Consider the following 15,652-nt stretch of genomic DNA (forward strand, 5'->3'; position numbering starts at 1 on the left):
TAACATTAAAATAATAAACATTAAAAAAAGAAGAAGAAGAAGACTGGGGGGTGACTTCAATGCCCAGCATGGGGGATGGTTAAACAGTCACAGGCTTGGCCAGGACTCACAGACATAAGTGCCCTGAAGGCTTAGTTCAGGAAGACTGGCCTACAGGGATATGTGGAAGAACCTGGGGGAGGAAACCCGGGTCCACAGCACACACACGGATGGGCACCTGCTACAGGCCAGCCCTTGTCTAGTGCCAGCTCAGAGCACGTGCGCTGAGCCCCACCTGGATGAGGTTCGGGTGAAGTCACTATACAAACAGGCCACAGGTGGCCTTTCTCTGCACCAGACACCACCAGCCACATCGCAAGCACCCAGCAGCTCTGACAAGGAGAATCTGGTGCTGCCCACCTGAAGTGAGGCCCAGCCTTGGCGGGGGTCACTGTAGGGAAGAAGGGAAGGCTTCACGGACGAGGAAGCATTTTAGCCAGGTGCACAGGGATAAGTGAGTGCACATGGCAGGAGAGCATTTCTGTGGAGGAAACAGCTGGATGGGTCAGTGGGTCTGAATCACACAGAGTCTGGAGCGCCAGGCTACACAGGGCCACCTGAGAGAACCGCACGTTAAACAGGCTCACGCAATGGAGGAGTCCACACAGCAGCTTCAAGCACAGCAGGACGCAAGGCCCCACCCAAGGAACTCAGGAATGTGCCCACCTCCCTGGCTCCTTGTGGGGCCAAGATGGCCCGAATGGTGCCATTCTTGCCTGCTCAGGGACTCCAGGGGGAAGAGAGCTTCTGAGTACCACAGAAGTTCTGGGATTGCACATGAGCTCTCCAGTTTGGATCAGACCCATCCCTGAACTAATCGTCTTTGTGGCCAGGGGCAGGGGCAATATGCTAATTGTCCAAGTCTTATCAAAAGCAACCTTCATTGCTTTGAGGTAGGAGTGGAAGGGGTTAGTCCCTAAATGGCTTGGACCAAGAGTAGAAGGTGGCTGGTTCCTGAGGAGTGCTGTGCTGTGGGGCTAAGGATCCCTAGAAGGCCTCCCAGGAAGTGATCACTGGACTTGGGTGGACACCAAAGTGCCTGTAGGAATCAGAGCCACGCAGCCAGGAGCCCGGAGGACCAGCAGGCCCCAGCTCAGGCGTGCCTCAACTTCTCCTTGTTATTACAGGCAGGCATGCCCCGGACACTGAGCGCCTCCGACATGGTCACCCCAGGCAGCCTTGGCCCACCCCCCACGGAGCCCACGGATGGCGAGCAGGCTGGGCAGCCCCTCCTGGACGGAGCTCCCTCCTCAGCTTCCCTGGACACCCTCATCCAGCACCTGGTGCCCACGACTGACTACTACCCCGAGGTGGGTGGCCCACTCAGTGGGGAGGAAGGGCCTCAGAGTGGGCTTTCTTCCACCAGGCATGGGGAGACAGTAGGGCTGGGGCTGCGCTGGGTCCTGAGGGCACATCCCTGCCATGACTTGGGGAGCACATGCTGCCTTTCTCTTTGTCCCCCCAGAAAGCCTACATCTTCACCTTCCTTCTGAGCTCCCGCCTCTTCATCGAGCCCCGGGAGCTCCTGGCCCGGGTCTGCCACCTGTGCATTGAGCAGCAGCAGCTGGACCAGCCGGTGCTGGACAAGGTGAGGGGCAGGGCAGGGGCCCTCTGAGTACGCAGAGACGTGTCCCCATTCTCCGGAGGAGAAGCCCACAGGGGTTTCTGACTTATCAGAGGACCAGAGACAGAGGGGACAAAGTTGCAACCTTTAACCAGGTACTGTTTTCCAATGCCCTATGGGAGCCCTTGGGCTTACACCAAGTCCAGACCCGGGCCCCCAGAGCCCCGTCAGTAGGACCCTTGCCACGTGGGATGATTCTGCAGCCTCTGCTGGGCTTCCTGCCCTCCGCACACTCTGTTCCAACCTTCTCTCCTCTCTGGGGTCCGCTGATGGCCTAGCTTTCTTGTGGTTCCCCACATCCGTCCCTGGCCAGATCCTGCGGGCTATGATTATTTATAGGTGTGTCGATCAGGCTCTGCTACTACAGTGATAGAAACCCACTTGCAACTGGCCTAAGACAAAGGGATTTACTGGCTCATGTAACTGCAAAGTCTCAAGTGTCTCTGGCTCCAGGGGCTCAAATGACCCGCATTGAAACCTGGTCTTTCTCCCTCCCACCCTCCGTCCTGTTTTCCTCTGTGCGAGCCTCACCCTTTCCCTGCACAGCGGCACGTGGCCTCTGCCGCCCTAGGCTCACCATCTACTCTTACCAATTTGGGTGGAAAGAGCATGCCGCGTTCTAAATAGTTCCCAATAAAAGTCTCTATCTCATTGGCTTAGCTTAGACGCCATGTCCATGTGAGCCAATCACTGTGCATGATGGGTGTGTACTGTGTTCTGATTGGCCAGCACTGATCCGGGCCCATGCCACGAGGCCTGAAGCTAGGTAAGCTGCCACTGAACCCCAAGGACTGGGAATGAGTGAGAGGGGGGAAACCCCCGAAGCAAACTGAGATGTTATCACCAGAGGAAGGGAGACCGGATGCCCGGCAGGCAAAAATAAGAGAGGACCCTGCCTCAAAGGTGTGTCTGTCCCTGTCCTACGGTGGTCAGCCCCATCCCCATGTCGCATCCCTGTCACCTGACACAGAGAAGGCACGAGGCACACCTCCCTTGGCCACCAGCGCCGCCGCCTCGGTGGTCCAGACCCCGGCAGAGGATGTGCGGTGAGGGGCTGATGCAGCGGTTGATGTGGCCCCGCTTCCAGGCACCCTTCACCTGGCGCAGACGCTCCTTGGCTTGCCTTGCAGGCCCGGGTCCGGAAGTTTGGCCCAAAACTCCTCCAGTTGTTGGCCGAATGGACGGAGACATTCCCGCGGGACTTCCAGGAGGAGTCGACCATCGGGCACCTGAAGGATGTGATGGGCCGCATCGCTCCCTGTGACGAGGTGGGCAGGTCTAGCGCGAGTCCTACACCCCCGTCTGCACCCCTACACCCGGGACCTGAGCCCGTTCCTGTACACTGTAGCTCCTCTAAAATCAGCCCCTTTCTGCCCCATCAGGAAATCAGGCCCTACAGAGCTGGCAGGGAAACCACGCCTCTGGTTCCAGGCGTCTCTTGACCTCGCTCCTGGCCTGTACTCATACATGGCATCAGATGGCAGGCGAGGAAGGACCCTCTCATGGGCTCTTGGGATCAGGCCCTTGGTCAGTGATCCATTAGGCTGACCTGGAGGGCCCTGGTAGTGGCAGAGGAGGAGAGAGCGCCCCCGTGTGGCCAAAACCTCATCCCAGGGTAAATGCTCTAGTGGCTTGGAAGGCAGCCAGTGTCCTGGGCATCAGGTGCCTCCGCACCCCACACCCTGCCCTGTTCTCCCAGCCGCATTACTCTGGGGAAGACACTTAAAGGTAAAAGGAGGGCAAAAATCCCCACCTCTAAGCAGAGTACAGAGAAGGGCCCGGCGAAGGGGATGGAGATCTCCTGGTACATTTAGAAGGGGCAGGTTTATCAGAATCTCCAGGGTGACTCCGTGGCCAGCACTGATGTTGCTTTACCTAGGAGAGAACATTGGGGAGAATGCACATCACTTGCCCTGGGAGGAGACTGTATGTGGCAAGCTGGTAGCTAGTCATGTGCCTCAAAGTGGGTCTGGACATGGCAGAACCAGGTGCTTGTGAAACAAAGGAAAACTAAATCAGGCTGGGCAATAAGAAGCCATAAGGTCCACAACCTAACTGAGGCTCAGAGAGGGAGGCCTTGCCTGTGGGTCACTTCACAGAGCAGACAAATGACTTAGCCATACTGAGGGCTCAGTGAGATGTCATCTCTTCTTCCTCCCTCTCCTCCTCCTCCTTCTCCTCCTTCTCCTCCTTCTCCTCCTCCTCTGCCTCCCCTAAGCCATCTGGGGATCCTGACACTTGGCTTAGGTTGCAGCAGGAAATAGGGTCAGAGAAAGCTCAATGATTGGATGAATCAGGAGGGTGGGCAGAAGCAGGGAGGGAGATGCTGGCTGACTGGCTGGATAGATAGTTGGCTACTTTGGTGAATGGGTGGAGGGGGAAGATAGATGTTTGGGTATTCTGATAGACAGATGGACTTTTGGTGTGAGCGGATGTGGAAAGGTTGATGGGTAGATGGGGGGATGGATAGATGGATGGATGGGAAGGTTGGTGTGTGGGTAGGTGGATGGGTCTATGTGGGTGTGGGTGAGTGGATGGATGGATGAATATGGATAGATGGATGGATGGATAGCTGAATAATGGATGGGTGGGTGAATTGGTGGATGGATGGATGGATGAATGGGTGGGTGAATAATGGATGGGTGGATAGATGGATAGGTGGATGGATGAATAAGGGTGTATGGTTGAGTGAATGGATGAGTGAATAAGGATGGATGGGTAGATGGGAGGATGGATGGATGGATGGATGGATGAGTGGAAGGATGGTTGGGTGGGTGTGTGGATGGTTAGGTGGGTAGAAGTTTGGGTTAGGTGGGTAGGTGGATGAATGTATGGGTGGGAGGGTGAGTGGGTGAGTGTATGGAGGGATGTAGGAGTGGATGGATAGATGGATGGATGGATGGATGGATGGGCAGGTGGATGAGTGGCAAACATTAGGAAGGACAGAGGAAAGATAGATGAGTGAATTAATGGATCTGTTGGTAGAGGACTATATAAAAAGGGAGATGGGCAATAGCAGATGAGGGGAGAAGAGATGGATGGATGGATGGATAGGTGGATGAGTGGCAAACGTTAGGAAGGACAGAGGAAAGATAGATGAGTGAATTAATGGATCTGTTGGTAGGGGACTATATAAAAAGGGAGATGGGCGGGGCGCCTGGGTGGCGCAGTCGGTTAAGCGTCCGACTTCAGCCAGGTCACGATCTCGCGGTCCGGGAGTTCGAGCCCCGCGTCAGGCTCTGGGCTGATGGCTCAGAGCCTGGAGCCTGTTTCTGATTCTGTGTCTCCCTCTCTCTCTGCCCCTCCCCCGTTCATGCTCTGTCTCTCTCTGTCCCAAAAATGAATAAACGTTGAAAAAAAAAAATTTTAAAAAGGGAGATGGGCAATAGCAGATGAGGGGAGAAGAGATGGATGGATGGATGGATGGATGGAGTGGAGGGTATGCAGGGGGATGAGAGCTCCCTCTCCCCAGGAGGCCTTTCAGTAGAATGAGATCTAAATCATCGGTGAAACTATCCACCCTTGTCAGGCCTGCCTCTGCCATTGATGAAGCCACTTCAAAGGCAGACCCTGCCATTCTGGCTACAGTGGTGGGGATGGGTGTAAGTCCTGGACTGGTTCCCTAGGGAAACAGGGCGCAAGTGCCAGCCCCCTGAGAAACTGCCAGGCCTGCCACCAGGGCTGTGCTGGGAAATCTTTTCTAACTACCCGTGGATGAGAATAACTGAGGCCTAGGAATGGCTGTCAAGAGCAGTCATCCACCAGGTGGAGGTGTTTAGAGCAGAAATAATTCATTGCAGATGTTCTCATTCCCTGGCTTGGGATCCAGTTAGGTGTGCTGAGCAGTATGGGCTGGAACGAGGTTTTGTGGCCCCCTCCCCACCCGCCCAGGCCCAGGCCAGGGTGCTTCCATGTGTCTTTGAGATCCCCAAGTTGCCCTTACACAGGAGCAGCCCCTCCAAAGCAGATGTCCTCTATGTGCAACCTCCCCTCCCCTATATGGGGCTATGGGTTGCTCCCTGCCCCCCAGCAGGGGCAAAGGCTGGGCTCAGAAAGGAGCTGGTGACCAGACTGATAAGGCAGGACCAGTAGAACTCTCCGAGCATGAGGTCTGGACCATACCATGTGAGCCCACATAGATCCAGGCTCAGAAACCACATCTGTGTGACCTCGGACAAGTTACTTCACCTCTCTGAGCTTCAGTTTGTTCATCAGCAAAAATACTGTTCCCACTACACAACTTTGCAGCAAAGAATCCCTGAAGTCACTTGTGTTCTTATTTTGGCACTTGGTAAATGTGAGCTGTGATGGGGAACAAATTATTTCCAAAATTCAGGCATATGGGGCTTATTTTTAACTTTTATGGAGTTGCTATTGTGGAACATTTCAAGCATACACAAACACAGAGAATAGTAACTGTGAACACCTGTGTATTTATCACCTAGGTTCAACAATGATCAACATTTTGCCAAATCGTTTTTCTATCCCTTCACACACTTCCCCCTCCCTCCAAATTATTTTTTTAATGTTTATTATTTTTGAGAAAGAGAGCACAAGCAGGGGAGGGGCAGAGAGAGGGGGGGACAGAGGATCCGAAGCAGGGCCGACAGCAGAGAGCCCGATGTGGGACTCGAACTCATGAACCGTGACATCATGACCCCAGCTGAAGTCGGATGCTTAACCAACTGAGCCACCCAGGTGCCCTCCATCCAAATTATTTTTAAACAAATTATAAACATTATATCTTTGACTCCAAAAATATTTCAGCATCATCCTATAAAAGATTTCTCACATAGGAATACGATCAAATGATATAAAATGCCATGCATAAATCCATGAAATGAGCACGAGTGTTTTCAGAGCTGTGTGTCTTTGGACAAGTTACTTAACCTCTCTGAGCCTTAAACTTCTTTCTATAATGAGAGAGCATGGTAAGGACTGTGACATAACAATGGAGCTCAGGGAAGAAGAGGAAACAGCACAGGGCCAGGACCAAGGAGGCTTTCCCACTCAGGAGAGGCTGCCCCCTCTCCTGAACCCTCATGTCCCTCCCTGTACTGCCCACTGCCTCTCATTATCTGGGAACAAAAGTCCAGAGAGGAGCTGAAAAGGCTTTTCTCCATGACTGAACATGGAAGTCTTCCCAGCACCTGGCCCTTGCATTGAACCTGCTCAGGGCCACCCTGTGCTAGGGAGAGGACCCTGCCTTAGAGGGGCTTCCGGTGGGTTGGACTCAGCAGTTTTGGCTCGAGGCCAGTGCTGAGGCTGAAGGAGAAGCCAGGGAAGGCCCCAAGGTCATAGCCCCAGTAAGGGAGACAGGACGAGAGGATCTTGGTGCCCTGGCCTCACCCATGGGGCCAGCCACACAGGAAGCTGATACCATGGGCTCTCCGGGGGACTGACCTTGCTTTGCCATTCACACAACTGTCTGCTGGGCTGACCCACTGCCCCTGGAACCTCACCTGCACCCAAGGGCACAGGTAGCAGAAAGCTGACATGGAGAACTGGCAGCAGGTGCCAAGCTCCTGCCCATGCAAGGTGGGCCAAGCCCATTGCAAGGCACCCTGGGCTGGCTCGGGTGGGATTTGCAAGAACCCCAAAGAACAGAGGCCCAGGGCTGTCCAGCCAGAGATGAGTTCTTACCATGAAAGTCCAAGAGGCACCTTGGAGAAGCACAGCCTTCACTCTTGGACAACCTCTGCACTTGAAACCCAGCTCTGTGCACACAGCAGGTGGCTCTGTGGAAATGGGTGGCATGCAGGAAAGCCACGTGTTCCGAAATGTGGATTCCTGATGGGGCCAAGGACGACCTCAACATTCTCAGTGCTAGGTCTCTCTCGGCCTGCTCGGATGCACCTAGGGGATCTCTCAGCCTCTATCCACAAGGGTGTAGGAATCAGCGAGGAAATGAAGGGTAAATACCATCCCCATATTCCGAGGGGGTGCAGAAGATTCGGTAAAGAACCAACAGTAAGCTTGAGGCTAACACCACCAGATAAATTCTAAAGGAATGAGCTAACAGGAAAATGATAACCATTTGGAGTGAATATTGGTTCAGTACAAACAAGTCTTGCTAAATTACCTGCATGTTTTCAAAAAATTTTTAACACTTATTCATTTTTGAGAGACAGAGAGAGAGTGCAAGCAGGGGAGCAGCAGAGAGAGAGAAGGAAACACAGAATCTGAAGCAGGCTCCAGGCTCTGAGCCATCAGCACAGAGCCCAGCGCAGGGCTTGAACTCATGAACCGCAAGATCATGACCTGAGCAGAGGTCAGACGCATAACTGACAAAGCCACCCAGGCGCCCCTATGTGTGTATTTTTAAAATAGGGTAAGCACGTGGTTCTAGCAAACTAGAACAGATACGCTGCATCCTTGACTTCAGGAGGGCTCTGACATCTACATTGGAGAGGCCAACCAATGAGAAGCAGGTGAAGGCCACATTAATCCAATCAGCACGTGTGTGAGTCCCCGTGTCCTTCACGCTGGGGATGAGCAAAGAGTGACACGGTATTATCTTCATGGAGCCGATAGTCCAGAGAGAGGAGATACTCAATCCCCTGAACGAGGCTTGGCCGAGTGTTTGAAGGAAGCCTGGTGCTCTGAGGTCCCAAGGATAAGAGCATGCCAAGAGAGAGAAGGCTGCACAGGCCCTGCCGGGGGCAGGGAAGGGGTCAAGGGACGAAGGAGCTGCATGTGTCTGGAGCACTGAGAAGGCAGGCAGGGGCCGTGTTGGAGGCCATTGAGCATGGCCAGAGCCTGATTTCAGGACCCCCCAGTCCTGCGGGGCTTCTGTCTTTGCAAAGGCCTGGAGGTATTTTAAAGAAGGGAGAGGCAGGGGTCAGATGTGCATTTTCGACAGACGGCTCTGGCTGCAGAGTGGAGTCTAGAGAGGCCAGCATGGATGCGGGGAGCCCTCTGAGGTCTCTTAGGACCACAGAGACAGAGCATGGAAATGTCAGAAAGCAAAATCAAGAGGGTTGGTGATAACCAGGAGGGATGTGAGGGAGAGGGTGGCTTGAGGATGGCTCCAGGCCTGCGTGCCTGATGGCAGTGCTCCAGTCACTGAGACAGGGTTGCAGACAGAGGGAGCAGCTCTGGACAAGGTGAGGGTGACTTCTACTTACATGCACTGGGTCAAGGTGACCCCTGAGCCGTGATCTGATCTGGAGATCAGAGAAGTTGGATGTTGTCCACACACAAACACTAAGTGACACTCTAGACAGCGTATGACTGAGGGGAAGGGGAGGACCAGATGGAGATAGGGAGGATCACTCCCCCCACATACCCCGAAGGATGATGCAGACAAGCCTGCTGACAGCCTGAGGCAGGAGGAACTGGAGGCTGAGGCGATGAGGCCAAGGCAGATGCCGCCTGAGAAAGGGCCCTGGGCTCTCCTGACAGGAGGTCCAGGGAGGCAGTAAGGGCCAGTCCGAAGGCTGACAGGAGTGGGCGACTAGTGGGGTGGGGTGGTGGAGGGGTGAGTGGGGAAGGAGGGAACATGATGACAGTGTGACTGCTTAAATCTGAGTCTGAGTGAGGACAGAGATAGGGGGCCAGTGCAGGTATCAGGGCTCACAGGATGGACCCAACTCCCCATTTTCCCAGCACACAAATAAAGATCTGATAGGCAGCGTGCTGACCACACTTTTGGACCTGACACAGCTAGTCTGCAGGCAACCTCAGTTTATCCACATACTATCCAGCTAACCAGTGGGTCTGCCCACCATGGCTCTGGAAGCAAGGCTTAGCATTCGGGTTCAGTTAGGGTTGACAGCCTCCCATCCTGGTTCCCATGTCCTGAGGGCTCTGCCCATGACCGCTTGACAGAGAAGCACTTCCATGAGCACCAAGCGGATGCCATCTTGGTCTCCCAGAGCTCTGGGCACCACAACAATGCTGGGCCTCAACCACCCCACCTGGAGCCCTGTCAGATTCAGTGTTGAGGCCTCTCCGTGCACACTCGGCCCAGCTTGCCAGACGCCCCACCTGCAAAATGCTACTGGATTTGTGTGATTCAAAGCAGCATGAAGAAAGCACACTTCTTCTGTCTGAAATAACCTGGCAGCGCTAGGGGCACCTGGGTGGCTCAGTCAGTTAAGGGTCCAAATTTGGCTCAGGTCATGATCTCACGGTTCATGAGTTAGAGCCCCACATCAGACTCTCTGCCATCAGTGCAGACAGCCTGCTTCAGATTCTATGTCTCCCTCTCTCTCTGCTCCTCCCCTGCCCGTGCTCACTCTCTCTCGCTCTCTCTCTCTTTCTCTCTCAAAAATAAACATCAAAAAAATTATGAAATTCCTGAAGTACTGATGACTGACCACCCATTATTCTCCCAGCCCTCTAGGCCCTCTGGGCACCCTGCCTGATGGTTCATCATGGCCAGGAGGCCAGGCCTCAGACACTCCCACCCAGGCCTGTGGGGGTTGAATCAACCTCTGGGGGGCCATTTGCTGACAAGTTCAGGGGCTCCTTCTGTGGATTACTGAGAAAACCCTTGGGAACAGTGGATGTCAGGCTTAGTAAACACAGCCAGTCTGATGGTGCTTTCCTTGGAAATAGGGGTCTCTGATGGGGGGGAAATAATCGATCTCCCTGTGGATGTGGGAGGGGAGGATGGGTGCCCCTCCAGGGTGGGGCCCTGGCCTTTCTTCCCCAATCCAGGGCAGCCCAAAGCAAGAAGGCATCTGTCTGAGCTGAATGGTGAGACACTTTTGTCAGTACAGTCAGTAGTTATTAAAGGCCCACCGTGTGCCCAGAGCCAGGCCTAGCCCTGACAGCACAGAGGTGGCAACACAGGCTTCCCTGAGCCTGCAGAGCTGTCATTCTGCTGGGGCAGTAAACAACCCCGATCACCTCCCGCAGTGGCCCCATAGAGAAGTCACACGCAGCGACCTGGAGAAGTACTGTCGGGGCAGAGATAGGACAGCATGGCTAGTCAGGAAGGCCACTCTGGGTCAGGAGAGAGGAGGGCCCCCAGTGGAGGGGCCCCCATTAAAGCCCAGCAAAAGGCCAGCACCTGCGGCATCTCCCTCCTCTCTCCCTGCCTCTGTCCCCCTGGCAGTGCACACCCCAGCCCAAAGAGGCAGGGCGGCCCTGGACCACGGTCACCCTCCCTGATGTGTGATCTTCCAGCTTCCACAGGAGGGGACGGGCGCGGGCACATCAAGCAACAGCTTGTCTCTGCCAGCCTGGAGCCCCAGACGCTGGACATGGGGAGATGGGTGTTCGGGCACGAGCCCCTCTCTTTCCACCTCCTCTCCAGGCGTACCGGAAGACAATGCATCAACTCCTGCAGGCTCTGCACCAGAAGCTGGCAGCTCAGGGCCAGGGCCCGGAAGGCCTGCTGGGGGCCGACAAGCCCATCTCCTACAGGACCAAGCCACCGGCCTCCATCCACAGGGAGCTCCTCGGCGTCTGCAGTGACCCCTACACTCTGGCCCAGCAGCTGACCCACGTGGAGCTGGTGAGCAGGCCCGTGCCATCCTCTACCCGGACCCAGAGCCAGGAACAGCTGAGAACCGGCTGTCCCTGATCCCAACCCCCTTCCCCACCCTCCCCCCCACCACCGCCCTGCATTGTGTCAGCATAACCCAGTGCTTGGAGCCTGTCACAGCAGGGCCGGCCAGCGTCTCCAGGATTCCCTAGCTCTGGAACAGTCTCGCCACTCCAGCAGGAGGGCTGGATACGCTCGGCCTGCCTAAGAGTCTGGGCCTGGGGCAGAGGACCCGGGTTCAAATACTGGCTCTGCTACCACCTGCTGTGTGATCTTCCACCAACTAGTGCCTTCCCTACCAGGGCCTGAGTTTCCCCAGCCAGGACTCACAGACACACTGCACCCACCCTAGCTTCCCAGAGGAGTCCATATAGGCCTTCCTGCTTGTGAAGGGGATACCCCAGCCTAGCCTCCAGCATGGTGGAGTCCCTATAGATGCAGAGGGTAAGGGGCCTGCCCCAGAGAGAGAGGGGGAAGTGGGGGGATAGGTTTCTTCTCTTTTAAACCTCCACCATTTATGGCCCCCTTACTGCTTTCTGGCATTAGATTCAACATGTGAGGTGTGCTGTTGTATTTTGTCTTCCCACCACCCTGCCCGGTAGGCACTGTTATTCTCCTCTTTGCACAAATGAGGAAACCAAGGTCCAGAGATGTTAAGTGACTTGCCAGAAGTCACACAGTAGAAGGGACAGAGCCGGGATTTAATTCTGACCCAGACCCCATGCTCTTAGCTACCAGGCCTCCCCTGGAGGGAGCTGGTCATTTCAATTACCCAGTTTTGAGCCTAGTTTCCTGGGTATCACACACCCATGGGGACATTGCTTCCTGCCCCCCATGAACCATGGCAGCCCCTGGGCATGGGAAAGGCAGGGCGCCTCCTTCAGGTTGGTTTTGAGCTCCGTGACAAATCAGTATAGGGGTTGTGGAGCCCTAGTGAGAAGGACAGGTGTCCAGAGACCCTTTTGGGTGGGCTGAGAGGGAGGGAGCCCACAGGAGCACCATGCCAGGCCCCCAGTGGGCACCCTCTCCATACCTTCCCCCCTTTCCCGACTCCTCCTCTCCCTTCTGGTGCAGGAACGCCTACGACACATCGGGCCTGAGGAGTTTGTCCAGGCTTTTGTGAACAAGGATCCTTTGGCCAGCACAAAGGTAGAAGGCCCTTGGACGGCTGTCCCAGCAGCATCCCCCCCACCCACTGGTCCCTCTGGGGAATGTCACGAGTGTCAGCAGGAGCTTCGGAGAGGCCCAGAGTAGAGCAGATGGGCTTGGAGGGGCTGTGTCCACTCGACCTGTGTCCCTCCAGCTTGCCACCCAGCCAAAGGACCTCGAACCCCGACAGTCCCGGAGTCCTGGGGAAGCCAGCTGGTCACCTACCCAGGGAGGGTGGAGGGGAGGGGCAGAGCCAAGGCCCTGGGTGAGAAGGAAAGTGGAGGGCGCACCAGATGCTCTCCAAGACCCCCATGCTCTCCCTGCGCGTTTCGGTGGGCACTGGTGCCCTCCAGTGGCCACCCGGGGTAGTGCATGCTAGTGCCCACTGCCCAAGAAAGGTAAACGTGTGCTCTCCCAAGTGGTGCAGTGGCCCCTGGGCCATGTGCTACAGACAGCATCTGCACACCGGATCTCGGGTTTGCCCCTCCTCCCTCAGAGCCCAACCAGCAGGGTGCTTGGTGCTTATCAACCGGGTTCAATTCTAATCAGAACTGGAAACACTGTTGTCCTCTCCTCTCTGACCTAATAAAAGAAGAGCAACTAAATATGAATTCCTTTTCACCTCTCAGATAAGCAAAGATTAAACGTTGTGGGTGTGTAGGGAAAGGGACACCCTCACATACGTCTGGTAGGGGGTGAAATTGGCATGATCGCTTTGGGGAGCCACTTGGCAATCACACCAACACTTAACATGTACACCCTTGACCTCAACTTCCCATGCCTCATAACTTATCCTACAGATGTACACACCCATGTACACAAAGATGTATGCGTTAAGATATTTGGGATATACTGTGGCTATTATGGCCAAAGGCCGGAAGCGAACTACCTTATGGGGGCTGGATTACATCACGGTACCTCCACACATGGAATGCTGTGCGACCCTTACAAAGAATGAGAACAACTGGAAGAATAGAATAATCCCCCAGACCCGCTGTAGAGACAAAAAGCAAGAGCGAAGAGCAGTGACAAAGAGGATGTGACCATTCGTGTGACAACAAAAAGGAGGGTTCATGATACATGTCTGCTTGCACAGCACATGCATGTAGACGATCTCTAGGAAAACCAGAGGGGTGTCGGGGGTCGGGCAGGCGGAGTAGGAAGGAGACTTTGCCACTCATAGCAGATTGTTTTTTACATTTGGGTTTGGGTTTGGGTTTTTGGCCATATCCAAGTATCACTTTTTTATTGTGAACCACGTCAAGATTGCAGTGACCTCTCTTTACCCACTCTATGGTAGAGGAACATGTGTGGTCTTTCCAGCCTCCTGCTAGTATAGATCCTGCTGCTACGAACACTTACAAGTTTTCATATACATCAGGGCATATTTTTCTAGGGCATCAATTCTCAGATGACTTGGTCTTACGGCCTTTTTTATACTCTTAAAAAGTATGAAGGACCCCAAAGAACTTTTGATTATGGAGATTATATCTACCGATATTCATCATATTAGCCATAAAACCAGTAAATTTTAGGAGCACCTGGGTGGTTCAGTCGGGTAAGCGGATGGTTCTTGATTTCAGCTCAGGTCATGATTTCGTGGTTTCTGAGATAGAGCCCCTAATCGGGCTCTGCGCTGACAACATGGAGTCTGCTTGAGATTCTTTCTCTCCCTCTCTCTCTGCCCCTCCCCTGCTCATGCTCACTCTCTCTCTCAAAATAAATAAACCTTAAAAAAAAACAGTAACTTTTAGAGATATTTATTTATTCAAATTAGCAATAACAACCTAGTATAGGTTCACATAAGTAATATATTTTAACTAGATTTTCCAAAGTAAAAAAAAATTGAGAAGAGTGGCATTGTTTTATAGTATTTTAACAAATCTCAATAATGACCAACATAACTAAAAGACAGTTGTATTCTCTTATCTGCTTCTGCATTCAATCTCTTAACACATCACTCCACATTATTTTGGTTGAAAATCCAACCTCCCACAAATATGTAGTTGGAAAAGGGAATGGTATTTTAAGCCTTTTCAGATGATTGTGAGTATTTTTCCTTGATACTATGCTAAAAACTCAGCAGGTGGTAGTTTTTTAAGATTAATTGCAATTTGGAATCTGAAAATATATCCATGGACTTTCTGCACTCTATTACATTGAAATCTATTGATTCGTCTTGCATCCGGAATGTATCTTTTGCTCATGCATGATTTTATAACATCATACGTTGGTCATTTGGAAAATAGGAGTTGACTGAATCAGGCAGATCTTCCAAATGTTGGTACCTTTCATCATACAATATTTTTTAAATCCTTTTTTTTCTTTAAAGTTTATTAAGGGAGAGGGAGGTGGGCAGAGAGAGAGGGAGAGAGAGAGAATCCCAACCGGCGCTGTGCTGTCAGCTTGAAGCCCAACCTGGGGCTCAAACCCATGAACCATAGATCATGACCTGAGCCAAAGTCAGACACTTAATGGACAGAGCCACCCACACACCCCTCATCATACAATATTTTAAAATCATATCCATTGACATCACTACTGATCTCATCCCTCCAAAACAGCCCTTGAGTATTGGAAAACTGTCAAGGTCACAGAGACAGATACATGTTTTACAAGTTCCAAACCTTCTCTTAAAAACTTGAATTTTATCATTGGCAACAAATACTATCAATTGCTTCCTTGAAGTGACAGACTCATCTTGTTGATTTTCAAGAAAATATTAGCCAAATACTGAAGTCTGAAAAACCATAGTTGGTCAGTTCTTCTTTTGATTAAAAATGGTGTCTCCTGAGAAAAGTGGCCAGTTCTTCTCACAAGCCAATCACACCAGTGCTTTTCCTCAAGACCTGAATTCTGTATGCATCAGAAGTGTTTTGTGTTTAGTCACTTAGAACACCAAAAAGAGGGGCACCTGGGTGGCTCAGTCATTAAGCATCCAACTTCGGCTCAGGTCATGATCGCACAGTGTGTGCGTTCGAACCCCGTGTTGGGCTCTGTGCTGACAGCTTGGAGCCTGGAACCTGCTTTGGATCCTGTGTCTCCCTCTCTTTCCACCCCTCCCCCACTCATGTTTTCTCTCTCTCTCTCTCTCTCTCTCTCAAAAATAATTTAAAAAATAAAAATAAATTTTTTTTTTAATTTTTTTTTTTTTTTTTCAACGTTTATTTATTTTTGGGACAGAGAGAGAGACAGAGCATGAACGGGGGAGGGCCAGAGAGAGAGGGAGACACAGAATGGGAAACAGGCTCCAGGCTCTGAGCCATCAGCCCAGAGCCCGACGCGGGGCTCGAACTCACGGACGGGGAGATCGTGACCTGGCTGAAGTCGGACGCTTAACCGAC

General features: G+C 52.9%; 1 protein-coding gene across 1 annotated transcript in view; it reads left to right on the forward strand.

Moving 5' to 3' along the window:
* The first annotated feature begins 1,172 nt into the window (after positions 1 to 1,172).
* The window catches only part of RASGEF1C (RasGEF domain family member 1C), a 38,183-nt gene continuing 23,703 nt past the window's right edge, over positions 1,173 to 15,652 (forward strand). Inside the window, exons 1-5 of the mRNA XM_047092106.1 lie at positions 1,173 to 1,349; positions 1,505 to 1,627; positions 2,794 to 2,931; positions 10,929 to 11,129; positions 12,234 to 12,308. Coding sequence (XP_046948062.1) covers positions 1,173 to 1,349; positions 1,505 to 1,627; positions 2,794 to 2,931; positions 10,929 to 11,129; positions 12,234 to 12,308 — 714 coding nt within the window. The remainder of the gene's footprint in view (positions 1,350 to 1,504; positions 1,628 to 2,793; positions 2,932 to 10,928; positions 11,130 to 12,233; positions 12,309 to 15,652) is intronic.

Source organism: Lynx rufus, unplaced genomic scaffold (assembly GCF_022079265.1).
Source record: "Lynx rufus isolate CCGP_SWC_20201006 ecotype Redwood Valley unplaced genomic scaffold, mLynRuf1.p SCAF_1, whole genome shotgun sequence".
NCBI classification, from domain to species: Eukaryota; Metazoa; Chordata; class Mammalia; order Carnivora; family Felidae; genus Lynx; species Lynx rufus.